Source organism: Ascaphus truei, unplaced genomic scaffold, assembly GCF_040206685.1.
Source record: "Ascaphus truei isolate aAscTru1 unplaced genomic scaffold, aAscTru1.hap1 HAP1_SCAFFOLD_583, whole genome shotgun sequence".
Lineage (NCBI taxonomy): Eukaryota > Metazoa > Chordata > Amphibia > Anura > Ascaphidae > Ascaphus > Ascaphus truei.
The window spans coordinates 195,206-212,813 of NW_027456915.1; the positions used below are offsets into that span (position 1 = coordinate 195,206).

Sequence of the window (17,608 nt, forward strand, 5' to 3'; positions counted from 1 at the left end):
GTGTGTATGAGGTCAGGGGTGTGAGTATAAGGGTGTGTGTATGAGGTTATGGGCGAGTATATGAGGTTAGGGGTGTGAGTATGGGATATGAGGTTAGGGGTGTGAGTATCAGGGTGTGTGAGTATCAGGGTGTGTGTATGAGGTTAGGGGTGAGTATATGAGGTATGGGGTGTGAGTATCAGGGTGTGTGTATGAGATTAGGGGTGAGTATATGAGGTTAGGGGTGTGAGTATCAGGGTGTGTGTATGAGGTTAGGGGTGAGTATATGAGGTTAGGGGTGCGAGTATGGGGTATAAGGTTAGGGGTGTGAGTATCAGGGTGTGTGTATGAGGTTAGGGGTGAGTGAGGTTAGGGGTGCGAGTAAAGGGTGTGAGGTTAGGGGTGTGAGTATCAGGGTGTGTGTATGAGGTTAGGAGTGAGTATATGAGGTTAGGGGTGCGAGTATGGGGTATAAGGTTAGGGGTGTGAGTATCAGGGTGTGTGTATGAGGTTAGGGGTGAGTATATGAGGTTAGGGGTGAGTATATGAGGTATGGGGTGTGAGTATCAGGGTGTGTGTATGAGGTTAGGGGTGCGAGTATCAGGGTGTGTGAGTATGGGGTATAAGGTTAGGGGTGTGAGTATCAGGGTGTGTGTATGAGGTTAGGGGTGAGTATAAGAGGTTAGGGGTGTGAGTATCAGGGTGTGTGAGTATGAGGTATAAGGTTAGGGGTGTGAGTATCAGGGTGTGTGTATGAGGTTAGGGGTGAGTATAAGAGGTTAGGGGTGTGAGTATCAGGGTGTGTGAGTATGAGGTATAAGGTTAGGGGTGTGAGTATCAGGGTGTGTGTATGAGGTTAGGGGTGAGTATAAGAGGTTAGGGGTGTGAGTATCAGGGTGTGTGTATGAGGTTAGGAGTGAGTATATGAGGTTAGGGGTGCGAGTATGGGGTATGAGGTTAGGGGTGAGTATAAGAGGTTAGGGGTGTGAGAATCAGGGTGTGTGTATGAGGTTAGGAGTGAGTATATGAGGTTAGGGGTGCGAGTATGGGGTATGAGGTTAGGGGTGAGTATATGAGGTTAGGGGTGTGAGTATGAGGTATGGGGTGTGAGTATCAGGGTGTGTGTATGAGGTTAGGGGTGAGTATAAGAGGTTAGGGGTGTGAGTATCAGGGTGTGTGAGTATGGGGGTACTGAATGCACTGTCCCTGTCTCTGCAGATGAGGACGCCTGCTGGCTGCCCCTCTATGGAAGCGTTTGCTGCCGTCTCGCTGCTCAGCCAGACTGTATGTCCCGGGAGATGATGTCAGGATTCCTCCAGATACAGGTCAGCACTGTGTACAGTATACAGGTCAGCACTGTGTATACAGGTCAGCACTGTGTATACAGGTCAGCACTGTGTATACAGGTCAGCACTGTGTATACAGGTCAGCACTGTGTATACAGGTACAGGTCAGCACTGTGTATACAGATACAGGTCAGCACTGTGTACAGTATACAGGTCAGCACTGTGTATACAGGTACAGGTCAGCACTGTGTATACAGGTACAGGTCATTACTGTGTATACAGATACAGGTCAGCACTGTGTATACAGATACAGGTCAGCACTGTGTATACAGGTACAGGTCAGCACTGTGTATACAGATACAGGTCAGCACTGTGTATACAGATACAGGCCAGCACTGTGTATACAGATACAGGTCAGCACTGTGTATACAGAAACAGGTTATTACTGTGTATACAGATACAGGTCAGCACTGTGTATACAGATACAGGTCAGCACTGTGTATACAGATACAGGTCAGCACTGTGTATACAGATACAAGTCAGCACTGTGTATACAGGTACAGGTCATTACTGTGTATACAGATACAGGTCAGCACTGTGTATACAGATACAGGTCAGCACTGTGTATACAGGTACAGGTCAGCACTGTGTATACAGATACAGGTCAGCACTGTGTATACAGATACAGGTCAGCACTGTGTATACAGATACAGGTCATTACTGTGTATACAGATACAGGTTATTACTGTGTATACAGATACAGGTCGTTACTGTGTGCATATAGACTGAGCTATAGATATACAGAGACAGGTCATTACTGTGTGTACAGTATATATAGTTATAGATATACAGATACAGGTTATTACTGTGTATACAGATACAGGTCGTTACTGTGTGCATATAGACTGAGCTATAGATATACAGAGACAGGTCATTACTGTATGTATATATAGTTATAGATATACAGATACAGGTTATTACTGTGTATACAGATACAGGTCGTTACTGTGTGCATATAGACTGAGCTATAGATATACAGAGACAGGTCATTACTGTATGTATATATAGTTATATATACAGATACAGGTTATTACTGTGTATACAGATACAGGTCGTTACTGTGTGCATATAGACTGAGCTATAGATATACAGAGACAGGTCATTACTGTGTGTATATATAGATTTATAGATATAAAACAGTGTTCAACAAATCACCCAAAAATCTACTCGCCAAACTAAAAAATCTACTCGCCACCTAGCCCCGCCCCCAACCCCGCCCCTAGTCCTGCCCCCAACCCCACCCCTAGTCCTGCCCCCAACCCCGCCCCTAGTCCCGCCCCCAACCCTAGTCCCGCTTAAAAAAAATACATAAATAAAATAAATTGAATAAATTCCTTGTAAGAACATTCGTTTTTGACATAAGTTTATTTATTGTATTACATTATACTACAATTAGTCCTTGGTGTGTGTGTGTGTGCGTGCGTGCGTGTGCGCGCGTGTGTGCGTGTGCGTGTGCGTGTGCGTGTGCGTGTGTGTGTGTGTGTGTGTGTGTGTGTGTATACAGGTACAGGTCATTACTGTGTATACAGATACAGGTCAGCACTGTGTATACAGGTACAGGTCAGCACTGTGTATACAGATACAGGCCAGCACTGTGTATACAGATACAGGTCAGCACTGTGTATACAGGTACAGGTCAGCACTGTGTATACAGATACAGGCCAGCACTGTGTATACAGATACAGGTCAGCACTGTGTATACAGATACAGGTCAGCACTGTGTATACAGGTACAGGTCATTACTGTGTATACAGATACAGGTCAGCACTGTGTATACAGGTACAGGTCAGCACTGTGTATACAGATACAGGCCAGCACTGTGTATACAGATACAGGTCAGCACTGTGTATACAGAAACAGGTTATTACTGTGTATACAGATACAGGTCAGCACTGTGTATACAGATACAGGTCAGCACTGTGTATACAGATACAGGTCAGCACTGTGTATACAGATACAGGTCAGCACTGTGTATACAGGTACAGGTCATTACTGTGTATACAGATACAGGTCAGCACTGTGTATACAGATACAGGTCAGCACTGTGTATACAGGTACAGGTCAGCACTGTGTATACAGATACAGGTCAGCACTGTGTATACAGATACAGGTCAGCACTGTGTATACAGATACAGGTCATTACGGAGGGGAAGCGGGAGCGGAAACCGGAGGGGCAGCGGGGAGCAGAGGGGGAGCGGAGACCAGAAGGGAAGCGGGAGCGGGGAACGGAGGGGAAGCGGGAGCGGAAACCGGAGGGGCAGCGGGGAGCAGAGGGGGAGCGGGGAGCGGAGGGGCAGCGGAGACCGGAGGGGAAGCAGAGACCGGAGGGGAAGCGGAGACCGGAGGGGCAGCGGAGACCGGAGGGGCAGCGGAGACCGGAGGGGCAGCGGAGACCGGAGGGGAAGCGGAGACCGGAGGGGAAGCGGAGACCGGAGGGGAAGCGGAGACCGGAGGGGAAGCGGAGACCGGAGGGGCAGCGGAGACCGGAGGGGAAGCGGGAGCGGGGAACGGAGGGGAAGCGGAGACCGGAGGGGCAGTGGAGACCGGAGGGAAGCGGGAGCGGGGAACGGAGGGGAAGCGGAGACCGGAGGGGCAGCGGAGACCGGAGGGGCAGTGGAGACCGGAGGGGAAGCAGGAGCGGGGAACGGAGGGGAAGCGGAGACCGGAGGGGCAGCGGAGACCGGAGGGGAAGCAGGAGCGGTGACCGGAGGGGAAGCGGAGACCGGAGGGGGAGCGGGGACCGGAGGGGAAGCGGGGACCGGAGGTGAAGCGGAGACCGGAGGGGAAGCGGGGACCGGAGGTGAAGCGGAGACCGGAGGGGAAGCGGGGACCGGAGGTGAAGCGGAGACCGGAGGGGAAGCGGGAGCGGTGACCGGAGGGGAAGCGGAGACCGGAGGGGGAGTGGGGACCGGAGGGGAAGCGGGGACCGGAGGGGAAGCGGGAGCGGTGACCGGAGGGGAAGCGGAGACCGGAGGGGAAGCGGGAGCGGTGACCGGAGGGGAAGCGGAGACCGGAGGGGAAGCGGGAGCGGTGACCGGAGGGGAAGCGGAGACCGGAGGGGAAGCGGGAGCGGTGACCGGAGGGGAAGCGGAGACCGGAGGGGAAGCGGAGACCAGAGGGGAAGCGGGAGCGGTGACCGGAGGGGAAGCGGAGACCGGAGGGGAAGCGGGAGCGGTGACCGGAGGGGAAGCGGAGACCGGAGGGGAAGCGGGAGCGGTGACCGGAGGGGAAGCGGAGACCGGAGGGGAAGCGGGAGCGGTGACCGGAGGGGAAGCGGAGACCGGAGGGGAAGCGGGAGCGGGGAACGGAGGGGAAGCGGAGACCGGAGGGGAAGCGGGAGCGGTGACCGGAGGGGAAGCGGAGACCGGAGGGGAAGCGGGAGCGGGGAACGGAGGGGAAGCGGAGACCGGAGGGGCAGCGGAAACCGGAGGGGAAGCGGGAGCAGTGACCGGAGGGGAAGCGGAGACCGGAGGGGAAGCGGGAGCGGTGACCGGAGGGGAAGCGGAGACCGGAGGGGAAGCGGAGACCGGAGGGGAAGCGGGAGCGGGGAACGGAGGGGAAGCGGAGACCGGAGGGGCAGTGGAGACCGGAGGGGAAGCGGGAGCGGTGACCGGAGGGGAAGCGGAGACCGGAGGGGAAGCGGGAGCGGTGACCGGAGGGGGAGCGGGGACCGGAGGGGAAGCGGTAACCGGAGGGGAAGCGACACAGCCAGGAAGTCTTGTAGTTACAAAATAGGTGACAACTTTAGAAGACACCATGGAAACCTTTAGAACAGGAAGAGCCTCTGCATCCGGAACATACCCGCGTCACACCAATCAGGGAGGGGGATTCCTAGAGCCGCAGCAACGGCTCGCCAGCGGCCTAAATCCACTCGCCAGCGGCCTAAATCCACTCGCCAGCGGCCTAAATCCACTCGCCAGCAACCTAAATCCACTCGCCACGGGCGTGTAGTTATAATTAATTGTCGAACACTGGATATACAGATACAGGTCATTATTATGTGTATATAGAGTTATAGATATACAGAGACAGGTCGTTACTGTGTGTATATAGAGTTATAGATATACAGATACAGGTCGTTACTGTGTGCATATAGACTGAGCTATAGATATACAGATACAGGTCGTTACTGTGTGTATATAGAGTTATAGATATACAGATACAGGTCGTTACTGTGTGTATATAGAGTTATAGATATACAGATACAGGTCGTTACTGTGTGTATATAGAGTTATAGATATACAGATACAGGTCGTTACTGTGTGTATATAGAGTTATAGATATACAGATACAGGTCATTACTGTGTGTATATAGAGTTATAGATATACAGATACAGGTCGTTACTGTGTGTATATAGAGTTATAGATATACAGATACAGGTCGTTACTGTGTGTATATAGAGTTATAGATATACAGATACAGGTCATTACTGTGTGTATATAGAGTTATAGATATACAGATACAGGTCGTTACTGTGTGTATATAGAGTTATAGATATACAGATACAGGTCATTACTATGTGTATATATATAGTTATAGATATACAGATACAGGTCGTTACTGTGTGTATATAGAGTTATAGATATACAGATACAGGTCGTTACTGTGTGTATATAGAGTTATAGATATACAGATACAGGTCGTTACTGTGTGTATATAGAGTTATAGATATACAGATACAGGTCATTACTGTGTGTATATAGAGTTATAGATATACAGATACAGGTCGTTACTGTGTGTATATAGAGTTATAGATATACAGATACAGGTCGTTACTGTGTGTATATAGAGTTATAGATATACAGATACAGGTCATTACTGTGTGTATATAGAGTTATAGATATACAGATACAGGTCGTTACTGTGTGTATATAGAGTTATAGATATACAGATACAGGTCATTATTATGTGTATATAGAGTTATAGATATACAGATACAGGTCATTACTATGTGTATATAGAGTTATAGATATACAGATACAGGTCATTACTGTGTGTATATAGAGTTATAGATATACAGATACAGGTCATTACTGTGTGTATATAGAGTTATAGATATACAGATACAGGTCGTTATTATGTGTATATAGAGTTATAGATATACAGATACAGGTCGTTACTGTGTGTATATAGAGTTATAGATATACAGATACAGGTCGTTACTGTGTGTATATAGAGTTATAGATATACAGATACAGGTCATTACTGTGTGTATATAGAGTTATAGATATACAGATACAGGTCATTATTATGTGTATATAGAGTTATAGATATACAGATACAGGTCGTTACTGTGTGTATATAGAGTTATAGATATACAGATACAGGTCATTACTGTGTGTATATAGAGTTATAGATATACAGATACAGGTCATTATTATGTGTATATAGAGTTATAGATATACAGATACAGGTCGTTACTGTGTGTATATAGAGTTATAGATATACAGATACAGGTCGTTACTGTGTGTATATAGAGTTATAGATATACAGATACAGGTCGTTACTGTGTGTATATAGAGTTATAGATATACAGATATAGGTCGTTACTGTGTGTATATAGAGTTATAGATATACAGATACAGGTCGTTACTGTGTGTATATAGAGTTATAGATATACAGATACAGGTCATTATTATGTGTATATAGAGTTATAGATATACAGATACAGGTCATTACTGTGTGTATATAGAGTTATAGATATACAGATACAGGTCATTACTGTGTGTATATAGAGTTATAGATATACAGATACAGGTCATTACTGTGTGTATATAGAGTTATAGATATACAGATACAGGTCGTTACTGTGTGTATATAGAGTTATAGATATACAGATATAGGTCGTTACTATGTGTATATAGAGTTATAGATATACAGATACAGGTCGTTACTGTGTGTATATAGAGTTATAGATATACAGATACAGGTCGTTACTGTGTGTATATAGAGTTATAGATATACAGATACAGGTCGTTACTGTGTGTATATAGAGTTATAGATATACAGATACAGGTCGTTACTGTGTGTATATAGAGTTATAGATATACAGATACAGGTCGTTACTGTGTGTATATAGAGTTATAGATATACAGATACAGGTCGTTACTGTGTGTATATAGAGTGGCAGCTCTCTGTCTCTCAGAGTGGCAGCTCTCTGTCTCTCAGAGTGGCAGCTCTCTGTCTCTCAGAGTGGCAGCTCTCTGTCTCCCAGAGTGGCAGCTCTCTGTCTCTCAGAGTGGCAGCTCTCTGTCTCTCAGAGTGGCAGCTCTCTGTCTCTCAGAGTGGCAGCTCTCTGTCTCTCAGAGTGGCAGCTCTCTGTCTCTCAGAGTGGCAGCTCTCTGTCTCTCAGAGTGGCAGCTCTCTGTCTCTCAGAGTGGCAGCTCTCTGTCTCTCAGAGTGGCAGCTCTCTGTCTCTCAGAGTGGCAGCTCTCTGTCTCTCAGAGTGGCAGCTCTCTGTCTCTGCCGCCGCCGTTAAAGTCAATGGGGGTTTTCCACTATAGCCGGTCAATGGAGATTGGCCACCATTGGAGTCTATGGGAAAAGTCCCGAACTTTCAAGGTGGTCCATACTCCGTTGGGTTGGTCCAAGAGGGTCAAGGATGGTTCTGCAGCGATGCCGGAGCAGTGACTACAGGTACCCCAAACCCTGATCCTCTTGACCCTCCGGAACCGGAGCTATGGATTCCCAAATTTCAGCTTTTGACACTTAGCCGTTTTCTTGAGCTGTTTCTGCCGCCGCCATTGGAACCTATAGCGTGACCCGCTCTTCTCGGTTCGACCCTTATCGGGGGTCCAGGATACGGGGACCCGGTTGTGGTCGAGTGGGGGGAGGTCTAGGAACTAGGGGCAAACAGAATTTTATTTCTTTGTGCTCTAGAACTGTTTATTCCCACGCCAATTGACGTTGAACTTGACTGTTAAGTGATCAAAGCTCTCTTATTGAAAATGTATCCACTTTGCGGTTTTGCGGTTTGGACGGCAGCCAACTCGTTCCTGGAAAGCTCCTTCGAGGATTCTCCATTGAAGTCAATGGGCCCATTGACTTACAATGGGAAGCCGCCGCTCCTCCTCTCGGACGCCATCTGCTGGTCTTCACAGGAAACAGGACCCAAACAGCAGGATTCGCCATTGAAACACATGGAGCCTCAATGGTGGCCTATGGTACCCTGCAAAATGGTGCCTGAAAAGGCGGGAAAATTACACAAAGGGCTATAATCACTGAACAACTATTAACCCTTGTGCTCCCAGATGGATCCTTGTGTGTGTGTGATGCAGACACTGATATAACAATAAAACGGGAACAGTGGAATACACATTTTCAGGTTATAACAAGGGTTAAATCACATTTCTGGGCCTCAGCCCAGTTAACCCCTTGTCTCCCTGGTGAGGTTAGAGGGTGGCCAATTGGGGTGTAACCCCTTTAATCCCGGGCCAAATCCTCCCCATCGTCACAGAGACCAAGGAGGCAACGGGGCCAAAAGCCAAGGGGGTTACCAAGGAAAAATAAGCTTCTCCCGCTGGGGTGCCGGGGTCAGCTCCTCGGTCACCAGGCAGCATAAGACAACACCGAGTTCTCCGCTGTTACAACTGTGGTCAAGAGGGCCATTTCACTAGGACTTCCCCGAAGCCTCGAAAATCCCCCACGGGGGCCAAGTGCTTCACTGTACAAGTGCAGCGGGCGCTCCCCACCGGAGCGGAGATTGGAGCCGAACGCCAAATCCAAAGAAGCGCCTCAGCGGGGGGCCTAACGCCGGGTAGGACCCGCAGCTATCGGCAGAGTCGTGGCAGAAGGAATCTATTCTTCAGCCCTACCGGACTCCGGGTCCCAGGTGACCATTATCTACCGGACGGTTTACCACCAACACCTCAGCCGTCTCCCTCTGCAGTCGGCAGAAAAGAGGAAGTTGTGGGGTCTGAGTAAGGACGGTTACCCCGTGGACGGGGTGGTGGCGGTTCAAGTGGACATCATGCAGTTAAATACTAACCAGACTCACCCCATGGAGGCTGGCGGCGTGTGTTCTGCGTGTAACACGCGTGTGCTGTGTGTTCCCTGTGTGCAGGCATGGGAGCAGCAGGGCTGGCGGCGTGTGTTCTGCGTGTAACACACGTGTGCTGTGTGTTCCCTGTGTGCAGCCGCGGGAGCAGCAGGGCTGGCGGCGTGTGTTCTGCGTGTAACACGCGTGTGCTGTGTGTTCCCTATGTGTAGGCGCGGGAGCAGCAGGGCTGGCGGCGTGTGTTCTGCGTGTAACACGCGTGTGCTGTGTTTTCCCTATGTGTAGGCGCGGGAGCAGCAGGGCTGGCAGCGTGTGTTCTGCGTGTAACACGCATGTGCTGTGTGTTCCCTTTGTGTAGGCGCGGGAGCAGCAGGGCTGGCGGCGTGTGTTCTGCGTGTAACACGCGTGTGCTGTGTGTTCCCAATGTGCAGGCGCGGGAGCAGCAGGGCTGGCGGCGTGTGTTCTGCGTGTAACACGCGTGTGCTGTGTGTTCCCTATGTGCAGGCGCGGGAGCAGCAGGGCTGGCGGCGTGTGTTCTGCGTGTAACACGCGTGTGCTGTGTGTTCCCTATGTGCAGGCGCGGGAGCAGCAGGGCTGGCGGCGTGTGTTCTGCGTGTTGCGAGGCTGCCGGTTGCTGTGTCACCAGCGCCCAGGAGAGGAAGAGTCAGCGGCAGAACTTACTATATCCGTCAGCAAGGTGAGACATGCTGCAGAGCATCGCAGCGCTAACCTGTCACTGGCCTGCAGAGCATCGCAGCGCTAACCTGTCACTGGCCTGCAGAGCATCGCAGCGCTAACCTGTCACTGATCTGCAGAACATCGCAGCGCTAACCTGTCACTGATCTGCAGAACATCGCAGCGCTAACCTGTCACTGACATGCAGAGCATCGCAGCACTAACCTGTCACTGACCTGCAGAACATCGCAGCGCTAACCTGTCACTGACATGCAGAGCATCGCAGCGCGAACCTGTCACTGGCCTGCAGAGCATCGCAGCGCTAACCTGTCACTGATCTGCAGAACATCGCAGCGCTAACCTGTCACTGATCTGCAGAACATCGCAGCGCTAACCTGTCACTGATCTGCAGAACATCGCAGCGCTAACCTGTCACTGGCCTGCAGAGCATCGCAGCGCTAACCTGTCACTGACCTGCAGAGCATCGCAGCGCTAACCTGTTACTGATCTGCAGAACATCGCAGCGCTAACCTGTCACTGATCTGCAGAACATCGCAGCACTAACCTGTCACTGGCCTGCAGAGCATCGCAACGCTAACCTGTCACTGACCCGCAGAGCATCGCAGCGCTAACCTGTCACTGGCCTGCAGAGCATCGCAGCACTAACCTGTCACTGACCTGCAGAGCATCGCAGCGCTAACCTGTCACTGACCTGCAGAACATCGCAGCGCTAACCTGTCACTGATCTGCAGAACATCGCAGCGCTAACCTGTCACTGATCTGCAGAACATCGCAGCACTAACCTGTCACTGGCCTGCAGAGCATCGCACCGCTAACCTGTCACTGACCTGCAGAGCATCGCAGCGCTAACCTGTCACTGACCTGCAGAGCATCGCACCGCTAACCTGTCACTGACCTGCAGAGCATCGCAGCGATAACCTGTCACTGATCTGCAGAGCATCGCACCGCTAACCTGTCACTGACCTGCAGAGCATCGCAGCGCTAACCTGTCACTGACCTGCAGAGCATCTCAGCACTAACCTGTCACTGATCTGCAGAGCATCTCAGCACTAACCTGTCACTAATCTGCAGAGCAGCGCAGTGTTAACCTGTCACTGAGATCTGCAGAGCGTCTCAGCGCTAACCTGTCACTAACTGCAGAGCATCGCAGCGCTAACCTGTCACTGACCTGCAGAGCAGCGCAGTGTTAACCTGTCACAGATCTGCAGAGCGTCGCACCTCTAACCTGTCACAGATCTGCAGAGCGTCGCACTGCTAACCTATCACTGAGATCTGCAGAGCGTCGCACCTCTAACCTGTCACAGATCTGCAGAGCGTCACACCGCTAACCTATCACGGAGATCTGCAGAGCGTCGCACCTCTAACCTGTCACAGATCTGCAGAGCGTCGCACCGCTAACCTATCGCTGAGAGCTGCAGAGCGTCGCACCTCTAACCTGTCACAGGTCTGCAGAGCGTTGCACCGCTAACATATCACTGAGATATGCAGAGCGTCGCACCTCTAGCCTGTCACAGATCTGCAGAGCGTCGCACCGCTAACCTATCACTGAGATCTGCAGAGCGTCGCACCTCTAACCTGTCACAGATCTGCAGAGCGTCGCACCACTGACCATTCACAGATCTGCAGAGCTTTGCACCACTAAGCTATCACAGATCTGCAGAGCGTTGCACCACTAACCTATCACTGAGATCTGCAGAGCTTCGCACCACTAACCTGTCACAGATCTGCAGAGCGTCGCACCGCTAACCTATCACTGAGATCTGCAGAGCGTCGCAGCGCTAACCTGTCACAGATCTGCAGAGCGTCGCACCGCTAACCTATCACTGAGATCTGCAGAGCGTCGCAGCGCTAACCTGTCACTGAGATCTGCAGAGCGTCGCAGCGCTAACCTTTCCAGTCCTGCAGACTATTGCACTATTAACCTGCTGCTTGCACTATAGGCTTCCGGTGACTCCCACCTTTGCCCTCCCTGGGGTTATATTTGGGGTCTCCTTCGCCCCCACAGGAGACGCGTATCCGGGCGTCGGAGCGGGACGGGCAGTGCCAGGCGCAGAGCTTGTGTATCAGTAACCGGTACGGGAGCGAGGAGGTGACGCACACGCTGAGAGCCGAGAGCCGCGCCGACCTGCTCCGCTGGCTGGAGGCGTTCTGGCAGCACTTCTATGATATGAGTATGTGCGCACCGTACCCCCGCCTCTTACCCCCCTCCCTGCCCGTACCCCCGCCTCTTACCCCCTCCCTCCCCGTACCCCCCGCCTCTTACCCCCCTCCCTCCCCGTACCCCCGCCTCTTACCCCCTCCCTCCCCGTACCCCCGCCTCTTACCCCCCTCCCTGCCCGTACCCCCGCCTCTTACCCCCTCCCTGCCCGTACCCCCTACTCTTACCCCCTCCCTGCCCGTACCCCCGCCTCTTACCCCCTCCCTGCCCGTACCCCCGCCTCTTACCCCCTCCCTGCCCGTACCCCCGCCTCTTACCCCCTCCCTGCCCGTACCCCCGCCACTTACCCCTCCCTGCCCGTGTGCGCACCGTACCCCCGCCTCTTACCCCCTCCCTGCCCGTACCCCCGCCTCTTACCCCTCCCTGCCCATACCCCTGCCTCTTACCCCCTCCCTGCCCGTACCCCCACCTCTTACCCCCTCCCTGCCCGTGTGCGCACCGTATCCCGCCACTTACCCCCTTCCTGCCCGTGTGCGCACCGTATCCCTGCCACTTACCCCCTCCCTGCCCGTGTGCGCATCGTATCCCCGCCACTTACCCCCTCCCTGCCCGTGTGCGCACCGTATCCCGCCACTTACCCCCTCCCTGCCCGTGTGCGCACCGTATCCCGCCACTTACCCCCTCCCTGCCCGTGTGCGCACCGTATCCCCCCCACTTACCCCCTCCCTGCCTGTGTGCGCACCGTATCCCGCCACTTACCCCCTCCCTGCCCGTGTGCGCACCGTATCCCGCCACTTACCCCCTCCCTGCCCGTGTGCGCACCGTATCCCCCCACTTACCCCCTTCCTGCCCGTGTGCGCACCGTATCCCCGCCACTTACCCCCTCCCTGCCTGTGTGCGCACCGTATCCTGCCACTTACCCCCTCCCTGCCCGTGTGCGCACCGTATCCCCGCCACTTACCCCTCCCTGCCTGTGTGCGCACCGTATCCCGCCACTTACCCTCTCCCTGCCCGTGTGCGCACCGTATCCCCGCCACTTACCCCCTCTCTGCCCGTGTACGCACCGTATCCCCGCCACTTACCCCCTCCCTGCCCGTGTGCGCACCGTATCCCGCCACTTACCCTCTCCCTGCCCGTGTGCGCACCGTATCCCCGCCACTTACCCCCTCCCTGCCCGTGTGCGCACCGTATCCCGCCACTTACCCCCTCCCTGCCCGTGTGCGCACCGTATCCCGCCACTTACCCCCTCCCTGCCCGTGTGCGCATCGTATCCCGCCTCTTACCCCCTCCCTGCCCGTGTGCGCACCGTATCCCGCCACTTACCCCCTCCCTGCCCGTGTGCGCACTGTATCCCCGCCACTTACCCCTCCCTGCCCGTGTGCGCACCGTATCCCCGCCACTTACCCCCTCCCTGCCTGTGTGCGCACCGTATCCCGCCACTTACCCCCTCCCTGCCCGTGTGCGCACCGTATCCCGCCACTTACCCCCTCCCTGCCCGTGTGCGCACCCTATCCCCGCCACTTACCCCTCCCTGCCCGTGTGCGCACCGTATCCCGCCTCTTACCCCCTCCCTGCCCGTGTGCGCACCGTATCCTGCCACTTACCTCCTCCCTGCCCGTGTGCGCACCGTATCCCGCCACTTACCCCCTCCCTGCCTGTGTGCGCACCGTATCCCCGCCACTTACCCCCTCCCTGCCCGTGTGCGCACCGTATCCCGCCACTTACCCCCTCCCTGCCCGTGTGCGCACCGTATCCCGCCACTTACCCCTCCCTGCCTGTGTGCGCACCGTATCACCGCCACTTACCCCCTCCCTGCCCGTGTGCGCACCGTATCCCCGCCACTTACCCCCTCCCTGCCCGTATGCGCACCGTATCACCCGCCACTTACCCCCTCCTTGCCCGTGTGCGCACCGTATCCCTGCCACTTACCTCTCCTGCCCGTGTGCGCACCGTATCCCGCCACTTACCCCCTCCCTGCCTGTGTGCGCACCGTATCCCCGCCACTTACCCCCTCCCTGCCCGTGTGCACACCGTATCCCCGCCACTTACCCCCTCCCTGCCTGTGTGCGCACCGTATCCCGCCACTTACCCCCTCCCTGCCCGTGTGCGCACCGTATCCCGCCACTTACCCTCTCCCTGCCCGTGTGCGCACCGTATCCCGCCACTTACCCCCTCCCTGCCTGTGTGCGCACCGTATCCCGCCACTTACCCCCTCCCTGCCCGTGTGCGCACCGTATCCCCGCCACTTACCCCCTCCCTGCCCGTGTGCGCACTGTATCCCGCCACTTACCCCCTCCCTGCCCGTGTGCGCACCGTATCCCGCCACTTACCCCCTCCCTGACCGTGTGCGCACCGTATCCCCGCCACTTACCCCCTCCCTGCCCGTGTGCGCACCGTATCCCGCCACTTACCCCCTCCCTGCCCGTGTGCGCACCGTATCCCGCCACTTACCCCTCCCTGCCCGTGTGCGCACCGTATCCCCGCCACTTACCCCCTCCCTGCCCGTGTGCGCACCGTATCCCCGCCACTTACCCCCTCCCTGCCCGTGTGCGCACCGTATCCCCGCCACTTACCCCCTCCCTGCCCGTGTGCGCACCGTATCCCCGCCACTTACCCCCTCCCTGCCCGTGTGCGCACCGTATCCCGCCACTTACCCCCTCCCTGCCCGTGTGCGCACCGTATCCCCGCCACTTACCCCCTCCCTGCCCGTGTGCGCACCGTATCCCCGCCACTTACCCCTCCCTGCCTGTGTGCGCACCGTATCCCCGCCACTTACCCCCTCCCTGCCTGTGTGCGCACCGTATCCCGCCTCTTACCCCCTCCCTGCAAGTGTGCGCACCGTATCCCCGCCACTTACCCCCTCCCTGCCCGTGTACGCACCGTAATCCCGCCACTTACCCCCTCCCTGCCCGTGTGCGCACCGTATCCCCGCCACTTACCCCCTCCCTGCCCGTGTGCGCACCGTATCCCGCCACTTACCCTCTCCCTGCCCGTGTGCGCACCGTATCCCGCCTCTTACCCCCTCCCTGCAAGTGTGCGCACCGTATCCCCGCCACTTACCCCCTCCCTGCCCGTGTACGCACCGTAATCCCGCCACTTACCCCCTCCCTGCCCGTGTGCGCACCGTATCCCGCCACTTACCCCCTCCCTGCCTGTGTGCGCACCGTATCCCCCCACTTACCCCCTCCCTGCCTGTGTGCGCACCGTATCCCGCCACTTACCCCCTCCCTGCCCGTGTGCGCACCGTATCCCGCCACTTACCCCCCTCCCTGCCCGTGTGCGCACCGTATCCCCGCCACTTACCCCCTCCCTGCCCGTGTGCGCACCGTATTCCCGACACTTACCCCCTCCCTGCCCGTGTGCGCACCGTATCCCGCCACTTACCCCCTCCCTGCCCGTGTGCGCACCGTATCCCCGCCACTTACCCCCTCCCTGCCCGTGTGCGCACCGTATCCCTGCCACTTACCCCCTCCCTGCCCGTGTGCGCACCGTATCCCGCCACTTACCCCCTCCCTGACCGTGTGCGCACCGTATCCCGCCACTTACCCCCTCCCTGCCCGTGTGCGCACCGTATTCCCGCCACTTACCCCCTCCCTGCCCGTGTGCGCACCGTATCCCGCCACTTACCCCCTCCCTGCCCGTGTGCGCACCGTATCCCCGCCACTTACCCCCTCCCTGCCCGTGTGCGCACCGTATCCCGCCACTTACCCCCTCCCTGCCCGTGTGCGCACCGTTTCCCCGCCACTTACCCCCTCCCTGCCCGTGTGCGCACCGTATCCCCTCCACTTACCCCCTCCCTGCCCGTGTGCGCACCGTATCCCTGCCACTTACCCCCTTCCTGCCCGTGTGCGCACCGTATCCCGCCACTTACCCCCTCCCTGCCCGTGTGCGCACCGTATCCCCTCCACTTACCCCCTCCCTGCCCGTGTGCGCACCGTATCCCTGCCACTTACCCCCTCCCTGCCCGTGTGCGCACCGTATTCCCGACACTTACCCCTCCCTGCCCGTGTGCGCACCGTATCCCCGCCACTTACCCCCTCCCTGCCCGTGTTCGCACCGTATCCCGCCACTTACCCCCTCCCTGCCCGTGTGCGCACCGTATCCCCGCCACTTACCCCCTCCCTGCCCGTGTGCACACCGTATCCCGCCACTTACCCCCTCCCTGCCCATGTGCGCACCGTATCCCGCCACTTACCCCCTCCCTGCCCGTGTGCGCACCGTATCCCGCCACTTACCCCCTCCCTGCCCGTGTGCGCACCGTATCCCCGCCACTTACCCCCTCCCTGCCTGTGTGCGCACCGTATCCCCGCCACTTACCCCCTCCCTGCCTGTGTGCGCACCGTATCCCGCCACTTACCCCCTCCCTGCCCGTGTGCGCACCGTATCCCGCCACTTACCCCCTCCCTGCCTGTGTGCGCACCGTATCCCCGCCACTTACCCCCTCCCTGCCCGTGTGCGCACCGTATCCCCGCCACTTACCCCCTCCCTGCCTGTGTGCGCACCGTATCCCGCCACTTACCCCCTCCCTGCCCGTGTGCGCACCGTATCCCGCCACTTACCCTCTCCCTGCCCGTGTGCGCACCGTATCCCGCCACTTACCCCCTCCCTGCCTGTGTGCGCACCGTATCCCGCCATTTACCCCCTCCCTGCCCGTGTGCGCACCGTATCCCGCCACTTACCCCCTCCCTGCCCGTGTGCGCACCGTATCCCCGCCACTTACCCCCTCCCTGCCCGTGTGCGCACTGTATCCCGCCACTTACCCCCTCCCTGCCCGTGTGCGCACCGTATCCCGCCACTTACCCCCTCCCTGACCGTGTGCGCACCGTATCCCCGCCACTTACCCCCTCCCTGCAAGTGTGCGCACCGTATCCCGCCACTTACCCCCTCCCTGCCCGTGTGCGCACCGTATCCCCGCCACTTACCCCCTCCCTGCCTGTGTGCGCACCGTATCCCGCCACTTACCCCTCCCTGCCCGTGTTCGCACCGTATCCCGCCACTTACCCCCTCCCTGCCTGTGTGCGCACCGTATCCCCACCACTTACCCCCTCCCTGCCTGTGTGCGCACCGTATCCCCGCCACTTACCCCCTCCCTGCCCGTGTGCGCACCGTATCCCCACCACTTACCCCCTCCCTGCCCGTGTGCGCACCGTTTCCCCACCACTTACCCCCTCCCTGCCCGTGTGCGCACCGTTTCCCCGCCACTTACCCCCTCCCTGCCTGTGTGCGCACCGTATTCCCGACACTTACCCCTCCCTGCCCGTGTGCGCACCGTATCCCGCCACTTACCCCCTCCCTGCCCGTGTGCGCACTGTATCCCCGCCACTTACCCTCTCCCTGCCCGTGTGCGCACCGTATCCCCGCCACTTACCCCCTCCCTGCCCGTGTGCGCACTGTATCCCCGCCACTTACCCTCTCCCTGCCCGTGTGCGCAC

The 17,608-nt window shown here is 56.4% G+C and overlaps 1 protein-coding gene across 1 annotated transcript in view; it reads left to right on the forward strand.

The window, feature by feature from the left end:
• RTKN (rhotekin) overlaps nt 1-12,202 on the forward strand; it is a gene marked incomplete at its 3' end in the record, with an annotated part of 162,599 nt that extends 150,397 nt beyond the window's left edge. Inside the window, exons 9-11 of the mRNA XM_075584412.1 lie at nt 1,198-1,304; nt 9,900-10,019; nt 12,024-12,202. Coding sequence (XP_075440527.1) covers nt 1,198-1,304; nt 9,900-10,019; nt 12,024-12,202 — 406 coding nt within the window. The remainder of the gene's footprint in view (nt 1-1,197; nt 1,305-9,899; nt 10,020-12,023) is intronic.
• Between the last annotated feature and the right edge of the window lie 5,406 nt (nt 12,203-17,608).